This window comes from Oenanthe melanoleuca, chromosome 19 (assembly GCF_029582105.1).
Source record: "Oenanthe melanoleuca isolate GR-GAL-2019-014 chromosome 19, OMel1.0, whole genome shotgun sequence".
NCBI lineage: Eukaryota > Metazoa > Chordata > Aves > Passeriformes > Muscicapidae > Oenanthe > Oenanthe melanoleuca.
In genome coordinates, this window is record NC_079352.1 from 3,738,764 (window position 1) to 3,765,459 (window position 26,696).

At 41.2% G+C, this 26,696-nt stretch overlaps 2 protein-coding genes across 8 annotated transcripts in view; one reads left to right on the forward strand and one right to left on the reverse strand.

Moving 5' to 3' along the window:
* EFCAB5 (EF-hand calcium binding domain 5) overlaps positions 1–24,125 on the reverse strand; it is a 38,810-nt gene extending 14,685 nt beyond the window's left edge. The window contains exons 1-10 of one of the 7 annotated variants that reach the window (XM_056506857.1): positions 21,782–24,125; positions 20,854–20,888; positions 18,886–18,983; positions 18,090–18,260; positions 14,468–15,022; positions 10,511–10,667; positions 10,174–10,237; positions 8,341–8,411; positions 4,730–4,885; positions 7–106 (exon numbers count right to left, since the gene is read on the reverse strand). In XM_056506857.1, the coding sequence (XP_056362832.1) occupies positions 7–106; positions 4,730–4,885; positions 8,341–8,411; positions 10,174–10,237; positions 10,511–10,667; positions 14,468–15,012 (1,093 nt within the window). In that variant the 5' untranslated portion in view covers positions 15,013–15,022; positions 18,090–18,260; positions 18,886–18,983; positions 20,854–20,888; positions 21,782–24,125. Of the gene's footprint in view, positions 1–6; positions 107–4,729; positions 4,886–8,340; positions 8,412–10,173; positions 10,238–10,510; positions 10,668–14,467; positions 15,023–17,955; positions 18,261–18,885; positions 18,984–20,787; positions 20,889–21,781 lie in introns of all 7 variants that reach the window. The other 6 variants (XM_056506856.1, XM_056506855.1, XM_056506853.1 and 3 more) reach the window with 6 other exon arrangements.
* SSH2 (slingshot protein phosphatase 2) overlaps positions 21,585–26,696 on the forward strand; it is a 90,587-nt gene continuing 85,475 nt past the window's right edge. Inside the window, exon 1 of the mRNA XM_056506849.1 lies at positions 21,585–21,812. Within this exon, the coding sequence (XP_056362824.1) occupies positions 21,750–21,812 (63 nt within the window). The 5' untranslated portion in view covers positions 21,585–21,749. The remainder of the gene's footprint in view (positions 21,813–26,696) is intronic.

The window sequence follows — 26,696 nt, forward strand, 5'->3', positions numbered from 1 at the left end:
GCTCACATTCTCTGGGGTTCCAAAATTCCCACTCATCAATCACGAAGCTTCTGTCGTAGAAGTCTCTCAGCAGGGCCAGTATCTTTTGTCTATCCAAAACACCAACCTAGACAAAAAGATTACAATTATTGAGTTTTTCCTGTGGTTCTTGTGACTTACATTAACGTTTGTAGCATTAAAGGCACCACTAGCCAAGAATTACCTGTGACTGATAATTATCCATTACCAGAACATCACTACAAATTTCAAAGAAGTTAATTTATTTCATAGAGGAAAAAATTTCTTCTGGGCTGAGCTGGAACTCCCCACACATATTACTTTGCAGGCTCTTCCTCTTCCATGTCCTTGACAAATTACAGTGAGATAATTGTAACTGTTCTGCCAAAGGAGTTCTTCGTGTGAAGATCAAAGCTTCAACATTTCATACTCTCAGGACAGATATTGATTGTCTGACAATACCATGGAAGAATTCTCATGTATTACGGGCTGTGCTGTGTTACCTTAGTGACTGCACACTGTAGTTTGGTTTTGTGCCCCATCATCTCCTTTGAAGCGTGATGTATTGGCCTGGAAACATAATTAGTCCAAAAGTCTGAGCTATTATGACAACCTCCCTAATTTTCTTTAAAAATTCATAAACATTTGACCACGGAGAGAGGTATCAGCAGTTCTAGTGCAGAGTTTATTAAATCCTTGTTGCTCAGGGTGAGTGTACACAGATGATAAACCCAGGAAAAGGCAATGAAATGGGCCATTTCCAATCAGGAAATTGTGGGGTTTAAAAAGTAAAGCAAACCTAAACGATTGCAAGTTTTCCATTTTATGATGTATTCCTATTGTCATTATTTAAGTCCTGCCACCTTTGTAATCTCCCTCCCATTAGAGAAATAAAGTAGTTAATTAGGAAACAGATTTACTTAAGTTCATTATTTGTGGTGAGTAGATTTCCATCTGAATTATTGATTTCCTTTTCACATTTTGTTCTTAATTAAAAACTGCAAAATGTAAAATTCACCAGGCTTTTAATTCCTTGTGAACTTTGCCTGCCCTTAGACTAAAGAAATAAAGGAAGAACTTTGCTGTTCTTTTCTGGAAATTAGCTCAAGATGACTGCATTGTTTATAACCTGAAACAGTAATTATTGGCGCCAATAGTTAAAAACAGAGGATATGGAAGCAACCCAGAGATACACATCTCACCTACTGGTGAAGTTAATGCTGGAACTAAGTGAACACATCACATTTTCTGGTACTGCAGCACCTTCCTCTACAGGGAAGGGGTTTTGCCAGCTCTGCAGAAAGGACCAGAACTGAAATGTAAGAAGCCATCTGGTCCAATTTTAGTGCTTCAGAGTCTGGTAATTTAATTCCTGCTGGTAAAAGAAATGCTGGAAATCAGGGTTGAATTTCAGCTATGTGTGGGTTTGGAAAACAAATGTCACCACAAAATTCTGCCTCTAAACTTACAAGAGGTAGGTCCTGATTCCCTGTATCTTCTAACATTAACATACAGATACTTTGCACACCCCTGTGCAAACATTTCTTCCTGTTATTTGTCTTTCAGCTGAATATATCAGATCATGCTCTGGTCCTTTTAGGAGATGCACAAACACACAACATTTTTGAAGGTCTTCCCAGATCACTGTGGAATATTTGGATCTTCCATTCAGTATTTCCATTACATACACACAATTTTCCATTCAAATTTCCCCAGCTGTTACTTGTCACAATCATCTGCTGGTTGCTCTGAACTTTGCAGTACTAATGCATAATTTTACTTAATTAAAATGGGAGTAGATGAATGAAGAATTATTAAAAAGAAAATAAGGATGTTGTTTTGGGATTCAGTTACCTTTTTATCATATTAAAGTAATATAATTGGAGGATTTAGATAACTCAAGGTTCTTGAAGAGTTTTTTGTTATTTGGATCCGATAATTTTATTTTTATATAAAAATTGGTAAATATAAAAAAATAGATAAAATAGCTGAAATTGTTACTAGGGGTTTATTTACTTATTTAAACATTTCCAATTTACACAGATTTGCCATTTTAGCAGGGGTTCTTGTTATTTCAGGAACCTTACCCTGGGAGGAACATGTCACAGTACAGCCATCTATAGAAGAGAGGAGCACTACAGCAAGAAACCATTTCCGACTACTCTCCCCAGCTGTGCTATTTTTTCCAGTTCCTAAATTTAGTAGAAAAGGTGACTTTTCTTTGCAGTTGGTGTGTGAATAAGGAGGCTAATGACAGATTCCTGCCCACCTGCCCTTGTGAGCAGGAGAGGTACAGCCTCTCCTCTCCACAACAGAAAACCATCTGTGTTTATGCAGCTGCCCAAAACTTTGGGCAGCTTTAGTGCCCAGGGAGTTGAAACACATTGACCTAATTTTTTTGTCACCTAGATATTGGCAGGTGATGATTCTCAGCTGTTTTCAGCAATGTTCTGTGATCTCTGAGTAATTCCTTTGGCAACACAGCCTTGCCATTTAATCAGGGATAGGTCAGTGTTTAACTACTTGATTGTTTTTCTGGAAATGTGATGTGTGTATCCTGAAGACTACAATGACTTGTTAGTGAGCAAGAGGGAAGAACAGACACTTAGAAAAGGTCATGAGAAAGCAGACTGTTGTTGCTGTACTGCAAGAAGGATAATCAGGAGTGCTCAAACTTCATTACCTTGAAAACTAATCTCTGATTAAATTTAATTTTATTTTAAAATCCTGTGTTTAAAATATCCCTGAAAATTAATGCATAGTTACAAAAGAAACTGATAAAAGCAAGCACAGAGACAATAAGCTAAAAATCCACAGAGCCATTGCCTTTTGGGGTATTATATCAGTGATCCAAAGGTGTTCTGGGATTGTCCTGGGAAGTTTCTGCTGCAGTGGATAGTCCAGACTCTCCTTACTGAGCTGCCATCCTTCTGGATGCATGCATTTGAAATCATAATAATGATCATGTGGATACCTTCTAATTTGACTGTAATTTAAACACTGCTTTCTCAGCTCCCTGGCCCTAATTGCAGCTCATTGAGGCAGCCAGCCACACTCACCATGCAGACTGGAATAACTGCCTGCTACCAAACAAATGGAAATTAGGAACTGAAACAACTGCTTTGCTGTGCTTTGCAGAATGGGCTCTACAGGTAATGGATCACATTCAAGTGGTAGAATTCCTTGGGTTACTTTGCATTTTTATCTCCCCTGTGGGTACAGTAGAACTTTACAAAAGAAACCAGGCCAGGTTTAAAAGAGCTTCGTGGCCCACGGACACTTGAGTGAACTCAGTTTGCAGGGCAGGGCTACCTCGGAGCCTAGAAACCACAGCTCTGTGCTCTCATCAGTTTTTTTTTCCACAGCAGTGGCGTCATTGCTGATAGCTGCTCACTCCTGTTGTGTTAGTATTTTTGGCTCTTTGCCTCTGAGATTCCACTGGGATTAGCAGCATGGAGATGGTGATTACTGCCACAGAAATAATAGGAAGAAAGTCACTTTAAAACATGAAAGGAAAGAAGGGATCCTTTGGGAATCCATGGTAAAGACAGGACTTGGGTTTATATATCCCTGTAGCCAAGAAGATACAGCACAGCCCTTCTTGACAGAGCCGTAGGAAAGTGAAATGTCTCCTAGCTGGGAAGCAGACACATTTCTTCCCTCATCCCTGAAACAGCAGCTTGCCTGCTATTCTCTAAAACACACTATTGGTGTTGAAACGAGCCCTGTAATTCCTTTCTCTTGGTGGTAATGACATTATTAGCATGACATTGTAGAGCACAGTTCACTCTGGGTAGGCACTGCAAGCATAGCTGGAGGAGTGCTGGGTGGAATATAAAATTTATGTAGGGGAGAAAACTAAGGTTAGAGAAACTGCTTGCTCTGTAGTAGTCAGTAACTGCCAAACTGAGGGTACTCATAACAAGTACCACAATTTTTGGATGAAGCCCAAGTTTTTAGCAATAGTTTATGCCATTCATTCTTCAGTTCCTACTATTTACTGGTTTTCTAATGAGTTTAGCACTTTTTTTGTTTGTTTTTTAATGGGGATGCAGGTGTACTGAGAGGATGATAGATAGAGTTTAAAGCTGCTGAAAACCAAATTATGGCTTTTGAGTTTCATTTCCAGCTCAGTAACTGACTTACTGTATTTTAATTTCCTGTCCATAAACTGTGGCTAAAGCTCACAGTACTGCTCAGAGAGGCTGTAAAGGTGGATTATTTTGCATTTTAAATTTTAACTATGAGATTTATGGATAGAAGCTCGTCAGATCTATAAAGTCATGCAACATAATTAATGCAATATATGTAATTATTGAAGTAATGTGTACATTTGTTAAAGTCAATCTACATCAGATTAGCTTTGTTGAAGTATGGCTGAATAGGTAAATTAGCACTCAAATTCTGAACATGCTGTGGAAGCAGGTAATGTTTTAGAATTAAAGGCCATGGTTAATTTCTTCTCCAGAATAACCAAACTTCAGTCCCAAGTCATCAGTTTAGGTAATTCGGTTTCTAATTAGCCATCAGTTAATAGGCTATTGGATGTTTGTGTGTCTAAGAACTATTAATTTGACAACAGTGCAGCAGCTATTGTTCTCTAAAATACTGCTGAGTAAGCACAAAGAGAGAATCTAGAGTTGAGAAAAAGAAAAAGCAAGCAGTGACCCAGAGAAATACCAAACTGGAAGCGCGCCTACATGGAAATTAGGCTGAGAGCTGCTTTGCCTACCTTTCTATAATCACAAGTTTGGAAGAGGACAGTAAAAATTTGCCTCTGTGCATCATGTTTTGTTGCTTCTTGGAAGTCCTCAGCACATTTATGGAGATATTCCATGATTTCTTGGAACTTGTCACTTGAAACATGTTCAATGTAGGAAACAACAAGCTATGGAGAGAAAGCAGCAGTGGACATGGTTAGCTTTCTTCAAGTATTTTTGCCTTTAGTTAAACTCCTAAAAATCTATTTTGTGCAATCAAATATTTAGGAATTTGTAATTTAATCTGCCAACACAACACAGACCCGGTGCCTACTTCATTCTCCCCTTCAGAAGAAACAATATTCTCCAAACAAGCCTGGGACACTGCAGAAATGTGTCCTGAACAGCTCCTTTCCTGATTCAGAGGTCACTTATCAAGCTTAAGCAGAGGTGCTGGATCAGATCTCTCCTATGAACTGTTGTGGTTTAAGCCCGATTTTCTTGTGAAGGATTTAATTTCTCCCTGGTTTTATGCAGCATTTAGTATTCTTGACTTCACTCCCAAGGAGGCATTTTGAGCCATTACGTTCTGCAGGAGTGACAGTCACTCAACTCTCAAATGCCACAAAAGGAGCATTGCCTACAATTTCAATGTTTAGAGGAGCAGTTGGTTGCAATAAAAAAAATGGAAGATCCCCTTGAAAATGAGCCTGCTGTCACCCAAGTTCTCTGACACTGGGAATACTACTGACTTGAGATTGATTTTACATTCCAGCCTTGGAGACACTTTAACACTTTGGATTTATAGCCATGTGGCTTTTATGAGCAAAAGCAATATGGTTCTAAAAATGTGGTGTGCATGACATAAATAATAATGGCCATCAGAACAAACCACAATCCCAGAGCCTGGGCTGAATTATTATAGCAGGTTTCTGGAGCCAGGCACACTAACAGGGAGCCCATACAGTTAAAAGGAGGAATTTCCAAAGAACGTTTCCCATTATCCCATTTTGAGAGTATGGATACCTGACATAAGTGCTAAAATATCTTGGACTTGTTGAAATGCCACACAGGGAATAACCAGCTGAAATATTAATATATGTTATTATTATTCACGTTTATATTGCATGATTTCCAAATATATGGGAGAAGTGGAAAAGAGAGGAAGGGCAGAAAAAAAACAGTGGCCTGAAGGGTGGCTGGTAGGAAAGAAGAGCTCCTTATGCAATGTGGGTTTTTTCTTCATTTCAGCATAAAAAGGATGTAGTTTGGAGAGAAGATGGCACATCTGGGGCTAAGGGTATCCACCAGCTTCATGGAGTTAATAGAACACAGAGCCCTGTGACAGAGGAACCTTAAAGGTGAGGCTGTTGAGATCAGGCAGGTTGGACAAGAAGTTTGTTATTCTGGATGTCACCTTGATGACACATCCAAAGGCTCCTGCAGTAATACTGTGTCTAACAGCTTCACAGGACACTGTTTACAAGCACCATGTGGGCAGGAGGCACCATCACAGGCTTAAGCCTTTCTTACTGATGTGTAAATTACTGTATACATAATTAGCATACATTTATTTGTTATTAACAGAGAGATTTTGTTGCCTCTCCAAAGGAAGCTGGCACACCTCCTTCTTGCTGCCCAGAGACCTTGGTGTAGCTTGTGATCACATTATCATAAAAAACAATGGATCTGTTCTTCTTGTTCATTGATCTCACTAGAAATGGAGAAAGCCACATGCAATCGTGAAAAAATAATCTCACCTTTAAAGCCTGATTCTGACCCTGCAAAGACAATGTGAGCATTTCCCTTGATGTCAATAGCTTTGTGCCAGACTGCTGGGGGCTCTGTGTGTTAGAGCACAAAGTGAATTAACTATTAAGAGCTGGTCTCTGGGATTTAAATGCTTTTCATATAAAAGACCCTACGAGGTTGTCACGAAGGAAGTAAAATTACGACAGTCACTGTTCTGCATTTCTGGAAAAAAAAACACCAAACTCAAAAAACAATGATGTGTGAGGTCTCTCTACTGAGTTTCTAACAGCCTTTAAGTAATCCAAACCTGCACTGAATTCAAGGCAGGAAAAAAAAGTGCTATTTAATTTTAAGGTCCATTAAGAGCAATGCTTTCCACATGGGAAAGGGCCATGACCAGTGTGGAGGAAGATCATCTCTTTCTGGGTTTGGTGGATGATGGAAAGGGGTGAACAAAGGTAAATTGCAGCTGAGGATTAGAAGCAGCCCTGGCCTGATGATGGAACAGTTCCCAAGGGAAGTGATGAAAGCCTCATCATTTGATTCAATTAAACTGGACTGGAAAAAGCATCAGAGAATATGTTCTGAGAGAACATTCCTGGCACATCAGACAGCCTGACAATCCATGTCTTATGTGCTTCTGATCTCTGTTGTCATATCTTTAATTGAGTTAAAATAAAGAGTACACAAAGTATATTTTAAACAGTTTTCTAATGCTAATGGAGCATGAATTCATTCAGTGATTATATATATGTACCATAGGGGTTATGGACTGATGCTTCATTGCAATGACAAAAGCAATTCTCTGGGCTCTCATTATCTACAATAGTCTTCTTAATTAGATGCAATAATTCTGAGGTTAAATTCAAAAATATCTCATTTCATGCTCAAAAAAACCTTCAACAAGTTACCATAAAAATGCATCTCTGTGCAAAATACCAAACATGTGAGTCTCCTGAGAGGGAAGAAGGCACAAAAAAATCACACATGGTTGCTTGGAATTAGTCTCTGCACAGCTGCTTTATACTCTGGTTTTAATTATTATAACAGCACCCACTAGCACTGCTGCAATGAGAGTCTGCTATTATTCCTATTCTAAACACCCCTTTTTACAGGTTTAATTACCCAACCATAAAATCCAGCTCTGTCGCAGGTAGAAATTGCTGGCAAAGCCTTGGCCTGGACAGCTTTCAATAAATATGGTTTGAACCAATTTGGTTGTTTTCAGCTTGAGGTACAGCAGAGTAATGGGGTGAAACTTCCAACCACATTTGTGATTTTGATGAGTTAAAACCACACTTCTGATGTTTCCCAATGACAGATTTGAGTTTAAAACTACTTGGTTATGCTTCATGAATATTTATGAGACTTGTTGCGTTTGTTTATGGTTCAGACCAGTGATAGTTGAGGACAAATGCTTCTCATCTCAGGTCTTCATGGTTTGGTTCATCCTGGTTAATAGAACTTAGTCAGAAATAGCAGTATTGTGAGGATGTTACTAATTACCCCAGGCTAATTGTTGTAGTGAGACACCAAATCTCCTGTGAGCAGCCAAGCAAAGTCTGAATTCACAAGTGATTCAGGGCTTTGACATTCTAGAAAGGGACAGGGAGGGGTGTCCTGAAAACCACTGCTCCAGAAGTAACTTCCCAAAGAGCAGCACAGGCTGCAGCTCTGAGGAAGGCAAAACAGTTCCCTCCAGCTGGTCAGAATGGAAGTGTTGTGAGAGCAGGATGGAGACAGAATGTGAAATGTCCTCGTACAGCCAGTTACCTGGGATGCTGGAGAAAGGCAGCCCTTCACTTACTCCTCTGGGCCATCATCAGGGAAATGCTGAAACTTCAAGATAAACATCACATTCTGAACCAAGTGCTCTTATTTCATTTCTCACCTTTGTGAACTCATCTAGCTTTACTGTTTTTTCCAATGTGTGTAAGATTTTCAGCTTCCTGTCATGGGTTGCTGGTAAAAAAATGAAGGGATATTGGTTTAGAAAGCAACAGTTCTGAATTTGCACACATATTGTACAATATTTTTGCACATTGTGCTGTTACATTAATTTTCTTCTCATGTTGGATGACATTTATTTGAGGTTATCCCACAGTAGCTGAAGCATCTGACTGTATAGAAATAATCTAAATTTCCTTGCATTTCTCTTGCTGAGAATCTCCATTTAGCTATTCAGGACTGTAGAGTCATATTTATTCTTGACATAAGCTGGAGCAAATTGCAATGATTTTAACAGTACTTACAACTAATTATGTGAGGGAGGAAATGATTTTTGATTTAACAAACAGATAAAAATGCCTTAGAACTCTCGAGACATGGATTCTGCTTTGCAAGAGAGAAATCTGAAAATCATAGTAACTTTCTCAAGGATATTGGAATATTTGGGAATATGGGAATATTTTTACTGGTGATGATATTGAAGAGTATGTTTTGGTCAGTTTCTGGGCTGCTATAATGGAACTGAAAAAAGACATCAAACATCCATATAGGTTTCTGAATTCTGTTAGCATTATTTTTCTGTTCTTTCTTCTAAATATATCAGCAGTAATGAGAAAATTCATCATAGAATGCATTTATCTCTTGTTGGTTAATATGTTCCTAAACTGTACATTATCTTTATTAAACCATAAAACAGAGTGTAATGTTCTGTTAATGTACATTGAATGCTATTAAGTGAAATAAATTAAGAAATTGAGCCTATTAGAGAAATAGTACAGAGAGCACCCCCAACATCTGCAGAGCAAATATCAGGGCAGGAAATTCCTTCACAATCTCATGTCCCATGTTTGCAGTGGGGAACCACAACAGCAGGAGCACAGGGGCTGTGTTTGGCAGTCACACGACATCCTACCAACACCGGGTGAGGAACAATTCTGTAATACAGACAGGGCTGAGCAAGGGCAAGCTCCAGCCAGAGGTGACTCCAGCAGCAACAGAAACACTCTCTGGAGGGCCCAGTTTATCATCCCAAATCAGCAAAGGCTCATTTGTTATCACTGATGATCATTACAGGCTCTCGATGCAAAGGGCTGGCAGCAGGCTCGTGTTGCCACTTCAGTGTTCCTGGTTCTATTCAATTATCATCATCTGGAGAGGTCAAGTGTGAGCTATATAAAGTGGACAGGAATTATGGAAATCATTCTGAGCTGAGTGCTGTGGTACAGAGGCCCTGGGCTGTGTGTCACTGGATGCCTGGGATGGGCCAAGGGAATGGCTTGATGAGATGAGCTATTGGGTGGAGCATTAGGTCACCTCAGCAATTCCCCTGAAACCATAACAGGTAACAACACTGTCAGATTTTAATTTTGTTGATCCCACCTTTGTTCCACATCTCCCAGTATGTCAGTATTTCCAAGACCTCCCATGAGACAAACACAAAAAGGAGGAGGTTGGTACAGTGATTTTTAAAATTAGCAATAAGCACATGGCAATGTCTGGCTAATAAGGGATGTAAGTGGAAAAGGTCTGCATCTGGCCTTTCTATCTCCCTGAAAGATTTTTAAAACATTTTCCCATACTTTTCAAGATCATATGAATGAATCACATGGTGGTTCAGTCTCTTTCCAATCTATCTGAAGATTTGTGGTTCATATCCTGATGTAACTACCCTTAGAGATTCTTTCTCTGTTATCAAATCCATTTGCTGTTTGCTCACAGTTCACATCAGAATTCAGATCACAGCAATAAAACTAAGGAAGACACGTTGAAAACTTGCCTTTTCTCATATCTTCAGGAATAGAATCAGTGACATCTGGAAAAAACCTGATGGTACTCTGAACCTAAAAATCAAGGTAATAGTCAAAGGCCTGTGTCATGCAGACAACAAGAGACAATTACTAAAATAAATCACCCAGAATAATCAGACATATGGGCCAGTCCTGGGTCTTACACATAGGTAAGATCTCTGGGCAGTGCCCTGTCCCCTGATCCTGTGGTGGCAGAGCCATCACCCATCCTTGTGCCCCATGCTGCCATGCCAGGGCACATGGCACTAGGACAAATGCCCTTTTTATCCTGTCTGCAACAACCATGGCAGGATCTCCCCTAGTTACCAGTGCTGCTGGGATTCTGTAATTGCCATCCACAGTCCATTCCTTGAATAGAGCTGCCAACACCTCCTTTCTCCTTGCTATCTCCTCAGCCTTCTGTCTTTCCATCTCCTCCCTTTCCTCTCGTTTGCTCTTTGCCTCAGCCCTCATCTGGATCAGCCTGCAGGACATGGGAACACGGGTTAAAAAGATACCATCATAGGCATACTGAAGATTGATTAAGCCTACCCTAAAGACTAAAACAAAATGAAGCAACTCTGCTGAAATTCTTGTCTATGTGGAGGATATTTAATGGAAAATTATCTGTGCAGCTCTCCCAGTTTTGTGTCATTTCAACAGCGACACATTTTACCATTTTACCTTCAGATTTATAATGACATTCATCATTTATTGTGTAGATGTCCTTCAATTCCCTTTCAATTCTAGCAGGGAGACAGGTGCATAATTTTGCTACAGTTGATTTACCAACAAAATTGCATCAGTCTTCATTGTCTCCAAACCCAAGTACCTTTTCACACAAGCACTTCACTGGCAAAGAACAATGCTCAATAAAATTTCTGAAGCAGCCTCACACAATAGAGCCCTCACTGCCTTAGGATAGGGATAATACCTCAGCCTCTCCATCATTTTCAACACATAGAGGTTGCAGGTTTGGACTGCCAGTCAGCTCCCTTTCTTCCTGCTTTTTTTTCTTTGCTTCTCTAAACACTGAGCCATCTTCTTCCCAATCCTCCATTTCACACAACAAAAGAAGTGAATAAAATTGAGCCCAAACTCATCTGCTTTGATTTTGACTTTGTTAATTTATGAAATGGGGAAAAAACCCTTTAGGAAGGTCAAAATGCTTAAAGCCAAATGATCAGTTCATATGGAAAGAGCAGCTTCTGCTCATGGAGGCTGCTGGAATCTCTCTGCACTGAGGCAGCTGCTCATCTTTGTGACCTTCACACCCTCTGTAGCTACTCAAGAGAAAGGGGAATAGCTCCTCTTTTGTACCTGAGAACTCCAAAAACTATATTTTAGCTAATGATTCCTGCTTCCTTCTTCCCCCTGTGTTTCACATGAAATGGGCTGATCCTGTCTCTGCTCTCTTCCATTCCTCTGGGGTCATCCTACAAATTATAACCCATCAATATTTTCTTTAATGAACAGAAAGACCTGTTTTACATGTCACAGCAATACATTTTGATCACAGTCAGTTTTATCACAAGGTCCTTGTTCTTCGTACCCATTTATCACAGAGGTTTCTTAATGAATCATTTCATTCCTTAATTGATGGTGGGCATTGCACAAGTGCTAATGAGGCAGCTCAGCCTCGGGCACTTTGATAGCAGGAGAAGGGTAAAATATTTTCCCATCTTCTGACTCCTTCCCAAAGCCAGAGAAGAGAAGAGCAGGAATGCAGCAGGTACCAACCTAAGTGGACAAACAGATTTTTCTCAAATGTGTGCTGCAGCAGAAAGACAAAACCAGACCATTTGTAGAGGTAGCAGAGCCTGGGCTGTGCTCAGAGCTGCTAAGGTGCTCTGGTGATTAATTTGGGCAGTGTCCAGCACAAGTTACATTCTGTGCTGCACCTGCACTGGGCTGCAGTTTTGTGTTAATTTCTAGGGTTCTAAAATTGGGCAGCTGCATCCTCTGCCTCAGACAATAATGCTGAAACAGGGATAAGGCACACGCTGCAAAGTGAGCTCGTTCTGGATCAGATCCTTCCAGAAAAGATGAGATGGCAGCAAGGTGACTTCTCCCTGCAGAACCAAACATGTTTCCTCAGGAAGAGAGCTGCCTGCCTCCCACACAGGGATGGGTGACTCAGCCTGAAGGACTCCCATCCCTGGACAAAGGCTCTGTTTCAGGTATCACTACATGTGCATAAGGAATTTCTCCCATCTGTTCTTCTTCCTGCCTTGACTCTCAGTCAGGTGGCAGTTAAAGAGAAACTGGAGGAAGTCCAAGAGAGCTCACTGAGGATAGGTGAGTGTTAAATGGCACCCTGTGGTGAATCCTGCCTTGCCTGAAGTAATGCAAAGGCTCCCAGAACCTTAATTTGGGCCAGAATTTCATTCCTCACTGGCATTGCTCTTGTAACAATTCTGACCTGTTTGAAATCCAGTGACTCACATGAGGCGTCTCACTGCTCTGTGGTGTTGTTAAAATCCCATATTGCTGTGATGTAAGAATCCCATGCAAATCCCACAATACAGCCATCACAAATATGTAAATCCTGAGCTGCTGTGAATGCAAATCCCATGATACTACTACCAGTGGATATGCAAAACCTGCTACAGCCATGATTACAGAACCCCCCTGGCAATACTGTCTATGGAGATATTTCTTTCTGTAAGTCTTGACAGTCACTTCCTTTGACTCAACTCTGAGAGCTACAATTTGAGAACCTGTCTCCAAATGTAAAAATGGCCTTAACAGCCAAGGTCAAGATAACAGGTCGTGGGTAGCCAACACTTTGCATTCAACAGGAAAATCAACAACAAGCTCTGATTCACAATGAAAGTCAAGAGTATTTTAGGAGGGGAAAAGAACATAAAACATAGAACAGAACCAAACCAAAGCCCAATCCAAAACCCCCGAAAATTTAATGCATTTTAGTTCAATTTCTTTTTCAAAATAAAACTGAGATATGGTCCAGTATCCAGGTGTCCCTCTATAAAGCAACAAGAATAACAAAACTGTTCCCAAAGCAAAGGTGTGGCAAGGCTGACATCTTAAACATCCCCCTCAGAATGGCCTGTGTTTGAGTGAAAACTCACTGAAAGACATTCCCCAGCTCATTTGTTTCAGTAGACCAACATTTTAAAAATAGAATATAAAACTGAAATTCTTTTACCAGTGACTCTATGAAATTCACTTCTCACACTGCTTTGTTGTATTCACTTCAGGCATGTTCCTACAAACTGCAGCAGTGTGTTTAATGGAAATGTGGAGACAGAAACTCAGCGAGACTTAACATATCCTTTTAAGCAGTACAATACTGGGAACTTTAATTGTCTTCATTTAGGGTTTATGCATAAGACATCTCAACATTTTACTTCCCTAATTCTTGACACTGAAACTAATTTTCAAGGTGTATGCACTATTTATGCAAATAGAGAGTCATTGAAAGAGAAGTCATTATTCTACAAACACAGATACAGAATAAAGTGATCTAGTAGTGAATGAGTAATTTTGACATTAATCACAACCACCTCTGGATCATCTATGAACTGAAAAGTTCACATCTATATTTTCCTGAACAGAGCAATGAAAATAAAGCATTATTGTTCATCTAATGCTCTCAACTTTCTAACCTTAGCATTTGTAAAGTGCCATAGAACTGTGTCCCAATATTCATTAAGTACTATCATAAAGCAAACAGGCTAGAAATAACCAACAGAACAAAATACAAAACAGTTTCCACTTTAAAAGGAAAAATAGAATATAAAAGGAAAGCCTAAATAAAAATCCCAGGGGAAGGAGTTTCTACAATATGCCAGGAAAATGTTGTTGGCTTGGTCAAGAGAAATCATCTTGAAGGAAGAAAAAAGGTTATGTTTTTAAAAAGTTTGGAAGACAAGAGAAGAAATGATCTGAAGAGTCTCCAGACCTTTGATACTACCACCTGTCCCAAAGAGCTGCTGTCACTAAGCAAGACCAGTTTGGAAGCAGTTTGCATTGCTCATGTGTAATTAAGATAGAGTCTAAGGAGGAATTATATCCTTGTGAAGGGCAGAATATTGCCTTAAACAGGAATAACTAGTGTTTAATTTTGTGTGCCACGTTCTGGCATTTGTCCTGCTTCTCAAGTTTTTATGACACAAATACCATCCCTGGCACTGCACTGCACAAGGCGTGTTTTGCTTAAGATTCTGCCAGCCAGGCTGCAGGGACACCATTCCTTTTGTAAAGCAGAGACCAAGACACCAGCTCTGGCCTTGTGACCAGCCACACTGTCAGTGCTCTCACCTCCGTGATGTTGCACCTTGCCTCAAAGATTTGAGCTCCTCCGAGACTGCCTTCATTTCTCTCAGGTATGGGCCTGGTTTTGTAGGAACTTTATACTGAGGGTTATGCCTCATCAGGTATTCTCCAAGATAATTAATGGGGTTAAATCTGGTTGGTTCTTGGTCTGATACAAGCACATGGTTTCTTTCCACTTCCATTAACAAATTTTCTACTCCTGGGATTAATGTAGGGAGGAAGCTGTCGAGCAAATTGATGCGAGTATCAAGTGTCTCCTTCTCCTCATTGTACCACTCTCTGGCCAGCCAGTCCCCAGGTTCTCTCCTCCTCACCTTTGCTTCTTCTGCCTTTTGTGCTTGAACCAACCTCATCTTTGTCTCTTGCAGACTCAGACACCTTTGTTGCACCTGTTCATGAAAACACTCCTTCCACGAAGTGTAATTACTAGGACATGGCAGTTCATCACCCCCCTGATTGCTTTCCACCTCTGTTGCAGTCCTGTCCTTATGCCCAGGTTCAGGATCTGATTCTTCTGGCTGTGCAGCCATACCTCAATCACTGTGACATAGAAAAAAAACAGCTGTTATATAATGCCCAAAGATGCAGCAGTGCCCTAACAGGTGACACAGGAATAGAGTCTATTGTTAGGCATTAACTAATATTTTTTCTATGTTCCTTTTTTATTTTGTTACTGCTGCTTTGTACTCTTAAATAAATACAGACCCTTTACTTCAAAGATCAGTAAATGATTTATAAAGATTAATTATGTATCACAACAGCCCTTGGAGACAGAGCAACTAAATTAGTGTGTTCCTTTCTTAAGGCAGAAGAAACTGAGACACAAAAGGGGAATGATTAATTCCAGGTCACTTAGAGACTCAGAAACCAAGCAGTGAACAGTGCTTGGAACTTGTTCCCCACTTCTAACCAGTGGAATCTTACCCCCAGAACATTATTTCTGTTTAGGTCCATTCCCTGCCTTCAGGAAATCAAGTGGATATGAGACAAAGGAAGCAAGTAGTGGAAAATTCCAGATACCCAGGAGCAAGATTTCTCTACATACTTCCTCTGCTTTCTGAGGCTGTGAAGAACAGTGAGGAAGCTTGTACCACAGACTACTTAACTTCAACTGTGGCAACTTTTTTTTGCTCTGGACATTTTGTTAAGGTAATGAGGACACAGGTGTGTGGGTCAGCAGAGCTTCTACAGAAAGGAGAAACCTATACCATGGATTCTATGATTAAGTTGTTCACAAGCACTTTATGTTACAGATAACTCTGTAAAAGAATAATATCTTTACAATTTCAAGAACTTCAGTGCTCAAAATGTTCATTCTGTGAAATATCAGGAAGAAACTGAGCTGCTCACAAGGCACAATTTGAAAAATGTTTCTATATGTCTCAATGCATAACTGTCTGCATCTGGAATGGGATTTACACACACACAGAATGGAGCAGAAGACTGGCTACTACTTGATTAAAAGCATGAAAAATCAGCAGCACACTGCAAATCCCCCAGCTCAGTGTTAAACAGCAAGGGAAGTGTGATATTAAAAAATAATCTAACACTGTTCCAAATCAGAGATGAAACTCCACTCTGAACTTGTTGCCACACGAACCTTTTCAAGTTTTTATTTAAAAGTGCTTTTCACTGAGGCCTTTCAGTATCCATAGCAATAGCCCTGCTTTTGATATGTATTGCTCTTTCTGTTTAAGCATTTGTAGCTGTTCTGAAGCTGTCCAGCCTTCCAGGAAAGGCATAAATGTGATCTACAGCCCTCCTGGCACACAAATTTAATTATGAATATGTTGACCTTCTGGTTCATTAACACTGTTGGAGTACAAATACTGCCTGGATGGGTGGGATACTTCACAGCATTAAATTTCTAGGTTTGTTTTCTCAATGGGCTTGTTGGCATCCTCTAGTAAATTTTTTCCAAATGTTCATTTGTGCTGGGAATGGGATGGATTTCTGGCTCAAGTTGCCTACCTGACCCACTGAGAGGGTTTTAGGTTGGTAGCTGATTTTGTCACCAAAAGAGTCTGGATTTAGAATGGTAGAAAAGGAAACCTGTCCACCCCGTGGAATTGTTCCTTCCTTAGGTGAGTTATTTTCCATAAGCTGTAAAACCAGACTCCTTGGTTCAAAGCAGGGTGCTAACCAAATGTTCTGGTCACATTCCAAATCAGCTGGTTTTGTTGTGCCAAAATAAACTGTTCTTGTAGTTTCAAATACCTATGTTATTTCTTAAACATTCTTTATGAAACCCTCTGCAGTTTCTGTGTAATGTTAAAGTGACAACTGCACTCTGCTTTATGAGGTGGCCGATTCTGAAAGATGATGAATATGTTTTCTACACTGCTTTCAACCTTTTGTTAGGATGGTTTTGAGGATTAGTAAATGTTTATAAGGATCTCCATGTCTCTGACCAAAACAAAACATGAAACAACCAGTGTGACTGTTCTGTCTCAATTCCATGGCATCCACGTAACTCCAGGAATGGAATTAGAGCATGGAGAACTGTGCCCAGTGCTTTAATGCAGTACAGATGAAGAAGACTAAGAGGGTATGGATGAACAAACAGAAAAAATAAACAACAAAGGAATGCTACAATCAGGACATGAAACTTGGGATTTGTGGAGGATTACAGAGACACAAAAGGGCTCATAACCTTGAGTGCCGATTTTCATTAGTTGAGAATTTTGCCCATAAGGAAGAATTTCTCCACTGAAAGGGTGGTCAGGCATTGGAAGGGAAATGTTCAAGAAATGACTGAATGTGACACTCAGTGTCCTGGTCACAATGACAATGTGGTGTTTGGTCAAATGTTGGATTCAATTATCTCGGAGGTCTTTTCCAAACTTAATGATTCAATGATTTTAAAATAATCTTGAGAGCTCTCAGGGCCTATGGTATTCCCAAATGGAGCCCAAATAACAGCAAGCATGGAGCACAGAGGCAAGCTCTAGAAACACCCAGGAAATTTGAAGTGTGATATAAAGTTTCCTGTAAGCCTTTGTTCAAGCTGAAGGCAAGATAAGCTTTCCATTATTTAGTAGGATGCCACTTCCCTGTCTCCTTTTCTGTGAGAAAAATATTCTTGCTGGAATCCCTGCAGGTACAAAAAGATTATCTCTGTGTTTTCTGTATAAAACCCAAATCTGCTCATAAACAATATTCTTATGGTTTCATTGTTATTCTGTTCAAGGATTTTGATGGGGGGGAAAAAGCCAGGAAAGACTAAAGTTTGTTTAGGTAAATATTTTTGAGATGTTTGAGTTACAAAAGTCCTTTCAAAAAGAAAGTCCAATCTCTTTGACATTCTATTGCTCAGAAATAATTTTGCCTTTCCTTGATGTGTTTCAGAGAGCATATTTATGTCATCACAAAAAGCTCAATACCCTTTTCATACATGATCTTTTCAATACAATTAGAATTTAAAAACATTTTCTCCTTTGCTTTCTAAAGCTTTGAAGAACTGTTTTTCTTACCTTTGGAGCAGGTATCAAAATAGATCTTATTCCTCCTGCATTCAAAGTGGCTTTGCAAATCAACAGGAATTTAATATATGCCCATCTGTTCTCAACCATTAAAAATCTTGATATGAGTTAGGGATTTCTCAGACCTGCTGTGGAGCTGGGCTGTGAGTTTTACTCCTCTGTGTGTTTGCAGTTGCTAAGCAATAATCCCAAAGGTTGCTATGTCTTTCCACGACCAGAATTGCTGTAGGTTCTTTTGGCTTTGGCACAGCCCAACAGGCTCTTCTGTACTGAACTTAGAACATGGCATCACATGACTGAAAATAAAATAAAATCAAAAAAGGATTATGAATAGCAACAGAGAACATTAAGGGCACAAATTGAGAGAGAATCCGCAGGTGCCAGTGACAGGTTACCCTCAGATTCAAGGCTCACAAAGTCCAGAACTGTCTAAAGTCCATTACCAGCTGAAGGGAGGACTGTGCTAACCAGATGTGAGGATCTCAAGACATAAAAAGAAATTAATTACAAACTCTAATTTAAACATTTTCAGGCTTTCTTTCTTGTGTTGCTTTGAAGCAGCCTTGCAGGAAAGGCACACAGGCACTAATGAGCGGGGAGTGCATAGTGCCATTTTGTCAGACTGCTTTTAAACCTGAATCTAAAGGAATTTGATGAATCCCCTTTCATAATCTCTCCTATATTCTTTGAAGAATAATATGACAGGGAAAGGAGGAGGCAAAAGACAAACAATCTACGACAGGCATTCTGCACTCATTTACACAAATGTAAATCAGGTGCCTGTTCAGCAATTCCCTTGGGTTAGGCACAACTTCCAACTGAGAAACTTATGGCAATTTCTGCCAGGAAATGAGGTTTATCCAATGCTGTTTCTTTCTTTGTATTTTATACTGGAAATGGCAAAACCTTTGGATTGCCTACCTGCAGGAAAACTGAACTGTGACTTTATCTATGGTATTTTTCATTGGAGCAGCTGCAAGGTGCCCTGCCCTCTATTAGTCTCCATTTCATGGGATAGCCTGTAAGAAACATTGAAATAGAGGTGGTCAACTTTCATGTGAAAAATACACTGTAATAAATTATCAGTTCTCTGCTATTTATTTGGAGAAATGTGTCAGAAGGAAATACGCTCACTTCAGTGCATTTCCAAGATGTGTTGAAGTCTAGCATCAATTATGTTAACAAAATGAAGCAGAAAATTAGTGCACAGGAGTAATTTAAAATGAGGCTTTAAACTGGATTGTGCACTTTTTCCTCAAAGCAGTTTGCACATGATTAATTCCTGTTATCTCTTCTCCCAGGTGGGCTTGGTTTTTCCCCTTTGCAATTCAGAATTCTGTTGCTATTATGATTAACTTACAAAACTTTCTGAGAATGAAACATAAATTTTAAAAAGGCGATTTTTTTTCAACCCCCAAATACGAATATACAACTAGAACTTAGAAGGATGGATCAAAACAGCTCTATTTTTATTTTTCTGGAAGTGGAATCCCGTGGGTTAAGCAAACCTTTAATTGTACCCTATCTAACTTGGCTGCTATCCCTTAATGTTTTTGCTAAGCAAAGTGTATCCTTTTATTATGCCACCAAATACTTGCACTGTTGACAAAATAATGGGCTGAATATGTCATCACAGATGTTTTGCTGGAATTGCCTCTTCTATCTTCTTTTTTGTTTTTCTGTGTAAGATACATTTTGGGAGCACTCTGTTGTCTTTTGCAGCTGATGCCAAGATTATGCAATAAAAGCCCTAACATGTAGTAATAATAAGTTGTGTTAGCCAGGGAAATGTTTGCAGTGTATTAAATAGTCAGTTTTGGAAATGTGTACAAAACCAGCTCATGTACAGCTCCACTTCTTTTAAATGCTACTCTGGGCTGAAGCAGCAGGTGCTGACCACAGTGCTGCCAGCACAGGAAAGAATAAGGCCACAGGCTTCCAGTCTGTTTTTTGTACCAACCCTGATGCTGTGACCACAGCCTGCCCTCTAATTGCTCTTTTCAATCCCAATACATCTGCCTTATAGCTTCCTTCTCCACATTTAAATTCTGCTGCTAAGAAAACACTGCACATGCAAATTACACCTTTCCAGAGGCTGGAGAACTATCACAATTTGTGGTTGTAGCTAATAACTGATATGTTGGACTTTTAGTGAACTGTAGATAGCAAATCCATTGTTTACCTGTGGTAAATGTTTTTGAAAAGTGTTTGCTGTTCAAATACCTGGAAGACCTACAGGGTGTACGAAAATTACACAAAAGTCTACTTTGGAACCTGGTTTAAATAATCATTTCTTGATAGTAATCCCTGCATGGCTTGATCAAAATCCAGAATGAAACACCAGTCTCAGGTGAGGGAACTGCTACAACACCCTGGGAACTTTAATCTTCTGTCAATCCTCTCTATCACTGCAGACATATCTGAGCATGAGCTATGGGCCTGAAAGCAGCCCTATTATTTGCTTATTATTTGCTTGCTGTGCAGCCCACTCTGTAAACTCAGTTTAGGGAGCCTGTTCTCCATCCTCACCCGTCCACCAGGAGGCAAAATGCTCCATTAGCAAGCCTGACTTCTCCATTGCAGCCAAGCCCACTTACAGCAGCCTCCCTGATCATTATTTTAAATGGGGAATAACCTAAAGGGAGACCATGGCTTCTCCAGTTCTTAAATTTACAGGGAAAAAGTGCTGTCAGCTGAGGAACTGAACGAAACAGCATCAGCCATGTGCTTAAATGGAATCTATGGGTTGATACACACTCCTGACAAAGAGTTTAATGCTTAGAACAGTTTCTGGTTATCATATGTAGTGTTGTCATTCGATACCCAAGACAATTCTTCATGCCAGTCACCTCCTTCTCATGAATTTTGTAGACTCTTGATCCAAATTACCTCCTTCCCATGAATTCGGTGACACCAGGCTGAAACTACAAAGCAAATGAAGTTTAATAGCACTTGACCCTTTGTTTCAGACCCCCAAATAGTTCTGCATCTGGGGATGTTTGAATGCATAAGATGTAATCATTAGACTTGGTTTTTGGTGTTTGGGCATATGAATTGATGTACGAAGAGGTGTTACATGCTGCTTTGATTATGGAGTTACTATTGCTGCCTAATCCAAGGAAAAGCCACGTTGTGTGACCATTAATGCCAACTTTCCCTAGGGATTGCCATATCCACTATCACGGCTTCCAGTGGGATGGGATTCCACAAATTATCACCTGCCAGGAGGCACACTGAGGGTGCCTTGCTGACATACATTAATAAAAACCACCTAAGAGGCTGAGGGACTCTTCAGCAGCCGGGGGGAGAATGCCAGGGCACCCCAAGTCCCTCAGAGACGGAGTGGGAATGCCAGGGCCCCACTGCTCATCGCAGCCCCCTGAGGGACCGGGAGAAGGATGTCGGTCCCTCCAGCCCATCGCAGCCCCCTCATGGACCGGGAGAAGGATGTCGGTCCCTCCAGCCCATCGCAGTGACCGGGACCGGGGGTGCCGGGACCCCTGAGGAGCCGCCGGCGCCGCGGGGGTTAACGCAGGGCGGCCGCCAGGGGGCGGCGCCGCGCGCGCGCTGACAGCCGGCGCGTGCGCGCTGGCGCCTCATTGTGCCCGGCCGGCCCGGCCCCGCCGCGCCTCAGTCGGCGAGAGGCCGCGGGCGCGCGCGGAGCTGCTGCCGCTGCCGCCCCCTGCGGCCGCCGCCGCCACCTCCGCTCCGCTCCCCTCCCCTGTCCCCGCCATGGAGTGAGGCCCCCGCCGGACGGCCGGACGGGGGGGCCCCGCCGCGCCTCGATGGCTCTGGTCACGGTGCAGCGCTCGCCTACCCCCAGCGCCACCTCCAGCCCTTGCGCCTCGGTGAGTCCCGGCGGGCGCTGAGGGCAGCTCGGGGCTCGGCGGCCGTTGGGGTCCGGCGCGTGGCGCTGCGCATGCGCCACGCCCCCTCCGCCTCAGCCCCGGTACCGCCGGTACCGCCGGTGCCCGGGCCGGGGGCGATGCGGGCCCGCGGTGCCCGGGAACGGGGCTCGCACACCCCTGGGCTGTGGCCTGCTGACAGCCGGGGGGACGGGCGGGGGTCCCGGTGCCCCTCAGCAGGCCCGGGCTGGGGCAGGGCTGCTCCCTCCCGGCCCTCATGGTATCGCAGGGTCCCGGTCATACCCAGCCCCTCTGTGAAGGATGGGGCGGCGCGGGGCTGTCTCCATAAATCCGCCCGGTTTATTCTGTGTTCATTGTATGCGGTGGGAGAGGCGGGAAACGTGTGTGGAAGCGACCTGACGTGGTTGGGTCTCCGGCCGTGCTCAGCTGATCTCATCTGACAGCAGCCTCTGGGTATCCCCGGTGCCCAGCTCTGCCTTTGCGGGCAGCTAAGGTGGTTTTCTCCCCCTTTTTTTAGAACAGTGCATGTAATCTTCAGTAGGCTGTGTCAAGCCCAGGAGAACGGCCAGATTCCAAATCCCTGAGTGAGATGTGCAGCAGGACAGATGTTCCCATCGCTGCCCGGGGTTGGGCAGGTGCCTCTGAAGGCTTCTGCCTTTCCATGCTCTTTAAACTCGGGGCAGGCTGTTGTTTTGTTTGTTATTTGTACTTCTCTATTATAAACCCCTGCATGTTAACCCCTTAAGCTGCTGCCTACCCCCTGTGTGCTGTTTCTCATGTAGTCAAGGATGAGAATGAAAATAGCTTTGCTTTCAGTTCTGTATGCTTAGTTCTAACTTAGCATTTATCCTTAGAAAACCTCATGCATTATCACACTGCTGTTATGCCGGGTTTGCAAATGTTTGGAGGAAGAGAATAGTTGAAATCCCAGTTGCTTCCATCCTCAGTAGGGGGGAATGAAAAAGCCAGCTACTCTGAAAATATTTCTTGTTGTGTTAGGTAACCTCTTCTGAAACTAGATCAGCTACTTGACAGGTCCTGCCTGCCCAAGTGGCATTTTAGCTGTCAGAACACTTACCTCTTTTTTTTTTTTTTTTTCTGTCTTTCATTCCCATCTCTCTCCTAAGGTATGTTTACTTAGCAACACAGATTAATTTCGCTTATACTTACCTGCTATAAATATTAATGTGCTGCATTACTTTAGAGATTTCTTCCCCCTCTGACTTCTCTACTCTTTCCACTATTCCTTTTCCCATATATTTATAGCATTGAATGCATCTAGTGAGAATAGACAGGTCTCTCTTGGCATTATCCTTCTTTCTCCCACTTGGATGCATCTTCCTTCTTTATCCCACTTGGATGCATAGACCCTCCCTTTGTTAAATATTTTATATATATATGAACAATTAGTTGTATTCTCTAAAGCTTTTCCATCTGCAACAGCCAGTCTGTTTCCCAACCAATTAAATTAAATTGAAACTGTACTGATATTTGGATACTACTTAGTTGTTAAATACAAAAACAACTCCATGTGGAGCCTGATAAATCCAGAGGGTGCAGCATTGGGTTTATGTGTCTGTATACTCTTTTTCCCATGGCATGATATGGAGGTGTATTCTGTACCAGAAACAAGTGTGTGGCATATTCCTGGCCTGGTTTTGGACCTTGTAATTACTTCTGCTTTCTCAGACTTCTCTTGCAGTATAAAGTGAACTTGATTTTCATCATGTTCTTAACTGCTATTGTTTGAACACTTCTGCATTTCCTGTTGCAACTTCCTAACCACACTTCAGAATTTGGCTGCCCTTTTAGCCTCTTAGATAGATATCTGGGGTGGGTTGTTTCTCCCTCCTTCTGTTAGAGCTTATGTGTGTTACTCCGTTGCCACAAACTTCTTGTTTCTTAATGAAACCTTGAGTATCATTTCAGATGATTTTTCTTCCTCAGCTGCTGGGGGTTTGACACATTTTTAGTCCTTAGGAAGGCTTTGCTCCTAAGCCTGCCACGCCTGCCATTCTAATGGGTCCCTGTCAACTGCAGCAGAAGGACTTGATTCTTTCAGTTTTGAATCAGATTGTTTTGACCAGTCTTTTCTAAACTGATGGTAGCTTCCTTTGACTGTCTCCAGGTTACTTCTTTAAATGAAAGATCATCTTGCTCAATATTTTTATCAGTAGTATAAGGGTCTGTCCTTGCTGTTTCTGAGCAAAGATTATCTGGTAACTGCTGGAACTTAGCTGCTTCAACTTGTGGGCAAGAGAGAAGCATGTCTGTTCAAGCATATGGCTATGTCTAATTCTGTTTCCAGGTCACTAAGAATTTTGAGGACAGAAATGAATTCTCTTTTTAAATTGCTTGGTATCTTTTTGCTTCAGAGATAAACTTCTCAGGCAAGGAGAAAGGGTGAAATTGATGTCCTCAAACTGGATTTTTTGCATTAAGTGTGCCCTATAAACTGTTATAATTGGCTCTTACGGATTCAGGGGAATAGCTGATCTGAGTCGCTCTGAAATTGGATGGCTTTTATTTATAGCTTTTTATCTTGTTCTCATTGCCACAGAGCATCTCATGAGCATTCATTTCAGGGTAGTTCATGCAAAGTGTTGATTATATATTTACAGCCCTCTGGTTGCTTGATGACTTGTAAAATTCCTTTAATTGTCTGTCCAGACTTTTGCTGTTTGTTTTGGCCTTTGGTTATGCAGTCACTCTTGAGAAATAAGACTGCAATCTTCAATCCTTACAGCAGAGCAGTTGTCTTCTGATGTGCCATGTTAGCAGAAAGTGGTGGCAGACAAGATCATGCTACAGTAAAATACAAAGATGCCATGAGGTCCTTGGTGCTAATGCTGATATATTGTTCAACACAGTTCTTGGCAGATAATTACCTGTATTGGAAATAATCTGTTGAAACTTTGCCTTCTAAAGTATTTTTGAAGCACGGTTACCAAAATATTGTATCTGTAATTTCTGGAAAGTGCTATTTTCCTTTTGTTTATTATATCTCTTTCCTGAGAAGTGAAGAAACTGGGCAGGCAATCTGGCCCTGTCTGCTCTCACAGTTCACTTGTCTTCCCTACCCTGAGGGAGACAATATGCTTTTTTTGGAAGGGACCAACTGACCCAAAAAGAGAATATACACTGGATATAAATTGTTCTAAAATGCACAGTTTGGGGAAAAAAAATATGGTAAAGCAAATTAAACCATTGGACTTGCCTTCTCTAATCGTAGGAGAACAGCTTGAGCAGGAAGCAGAGTCCTGGAAATGTGTTTGGGAGTGTCTGTCATGTTGTGCTTGGAAGCTCCTTGCTGGTACAATGTACAGGAAATATATTCCCCACTTCCTTATGGGGAAGCTAAATATAACATTTCTCTATCCCTGGTCCTGTAATTGCTGTTAAACAATGTGGTAATTGTGAGTTTACTTAATCATTGATAAATCCAGTCTATCTCATGTAGAACTTACTTTTCTATTTTCCTTATTTTTAAAAAGTAAATTAAAATCTTGATTGCTGCTGCATGGATAAGATTATGGAGAGTTGATTTTTGGAGGGAACTACAATGTAGCTGGGCCATCAGAAGCTTCTTATGAAATATTCAGTAAAGTTAAGAATGCCTTATATCTAAAGATGCTCTGATCAGTACATATCATCTATTGTTTCTTGGTTTTCTGCAGCTGATGTCTTTCAGGTATAGTCAGAGCTCGCTCTGAAAACTGAAGTTTTCAGAGGCAGTGGCCCAGAAGAATGAGCTGATTCCTGCTTTAGGCAAACCTTGTAGTGCCCTACAGGTACCTGTTTCCTCTGGTGCCAGCTGTCAACATTTGGGAGATAAAACTGTTTCAGTGAGGTGATTTGTAACTTCCTGTCTTTCAAACTTCTCCTTCTGCTGAAAGCCCTGTGAGGGAACCAGGAGGCCTCCACCTTTTGCTGGCTGTGATGCTATGTTGTTAAAAGATGATTTCTCTCCAGCTGGACAAGACCAGGCAGTTGGAGCACAGATAATTTTTGTGTGTGTAAATGCATTCATGTGTGGTGAGACTCTCCTGTTCCTAAAGCAGTTTGATGGTTAAACACTGACAGAAGACCTGCCCTTCTCTGGAATATATGCTGCCTGTTGTATATGCACTTTCCAGGTTTCCTCTAGGATCTTCATGAAATGCAATGTCCCCTTAGAGGTGAGAACAGTATTTGCAGCTGAGAAGGAGAATTGGAGCCTCACTGAGAATCACAGAAAAACATTCTTAAAACTTGCAGAGTGCAGGAAAAAATCTTTATATTTTTTTAAAAGATCTAACTCCTTTTGTAGCATATCTCAATGATAGCTTGATTTCAGTTTTCACTTCTTGAGTTCCAGTGGTACATAAATTCTTATGTTTTGAAAAGGAGCTTGTAATTTGAAAATGTAAATAGCTCTTAATGCTGTAATGAGTCATTATCTGACCATTATTGATCCTTGCTATTTAAGAAATGAAAATAAGTTGAAAAGGGCAGGGTACAGTAGCATCCACAGTCATTCTGGGAGCCAGTGACGTGTTTATTTAAGTGGAAAATGCTATTTTGAGCGGAGACTGCCATCCACAAAGCAGTCTACTGGAAATATTTTAGTGTAAGGGAGCTGCCTTTATGCAGGAGTAGCGCCTGAGGATTTCCAGTTACTGGAAAAAATCCTGAAAGATTAAAGCTGTAACTCTTCTGTCTTGGGAAATAAAAAAAAAAAAAAAAAAAAAAAAAAAAAAAAAAAGGGAAAATAGCCTATGGGCAGCTTAGCTCAGTGTAGCTGCTCCCTGATCACAGCCTGCAGCTAAAGGTTTCATTCTTCAGTCACAACAAACCACATCCTCCCAGCTGAAGAGAGGGGGCTCT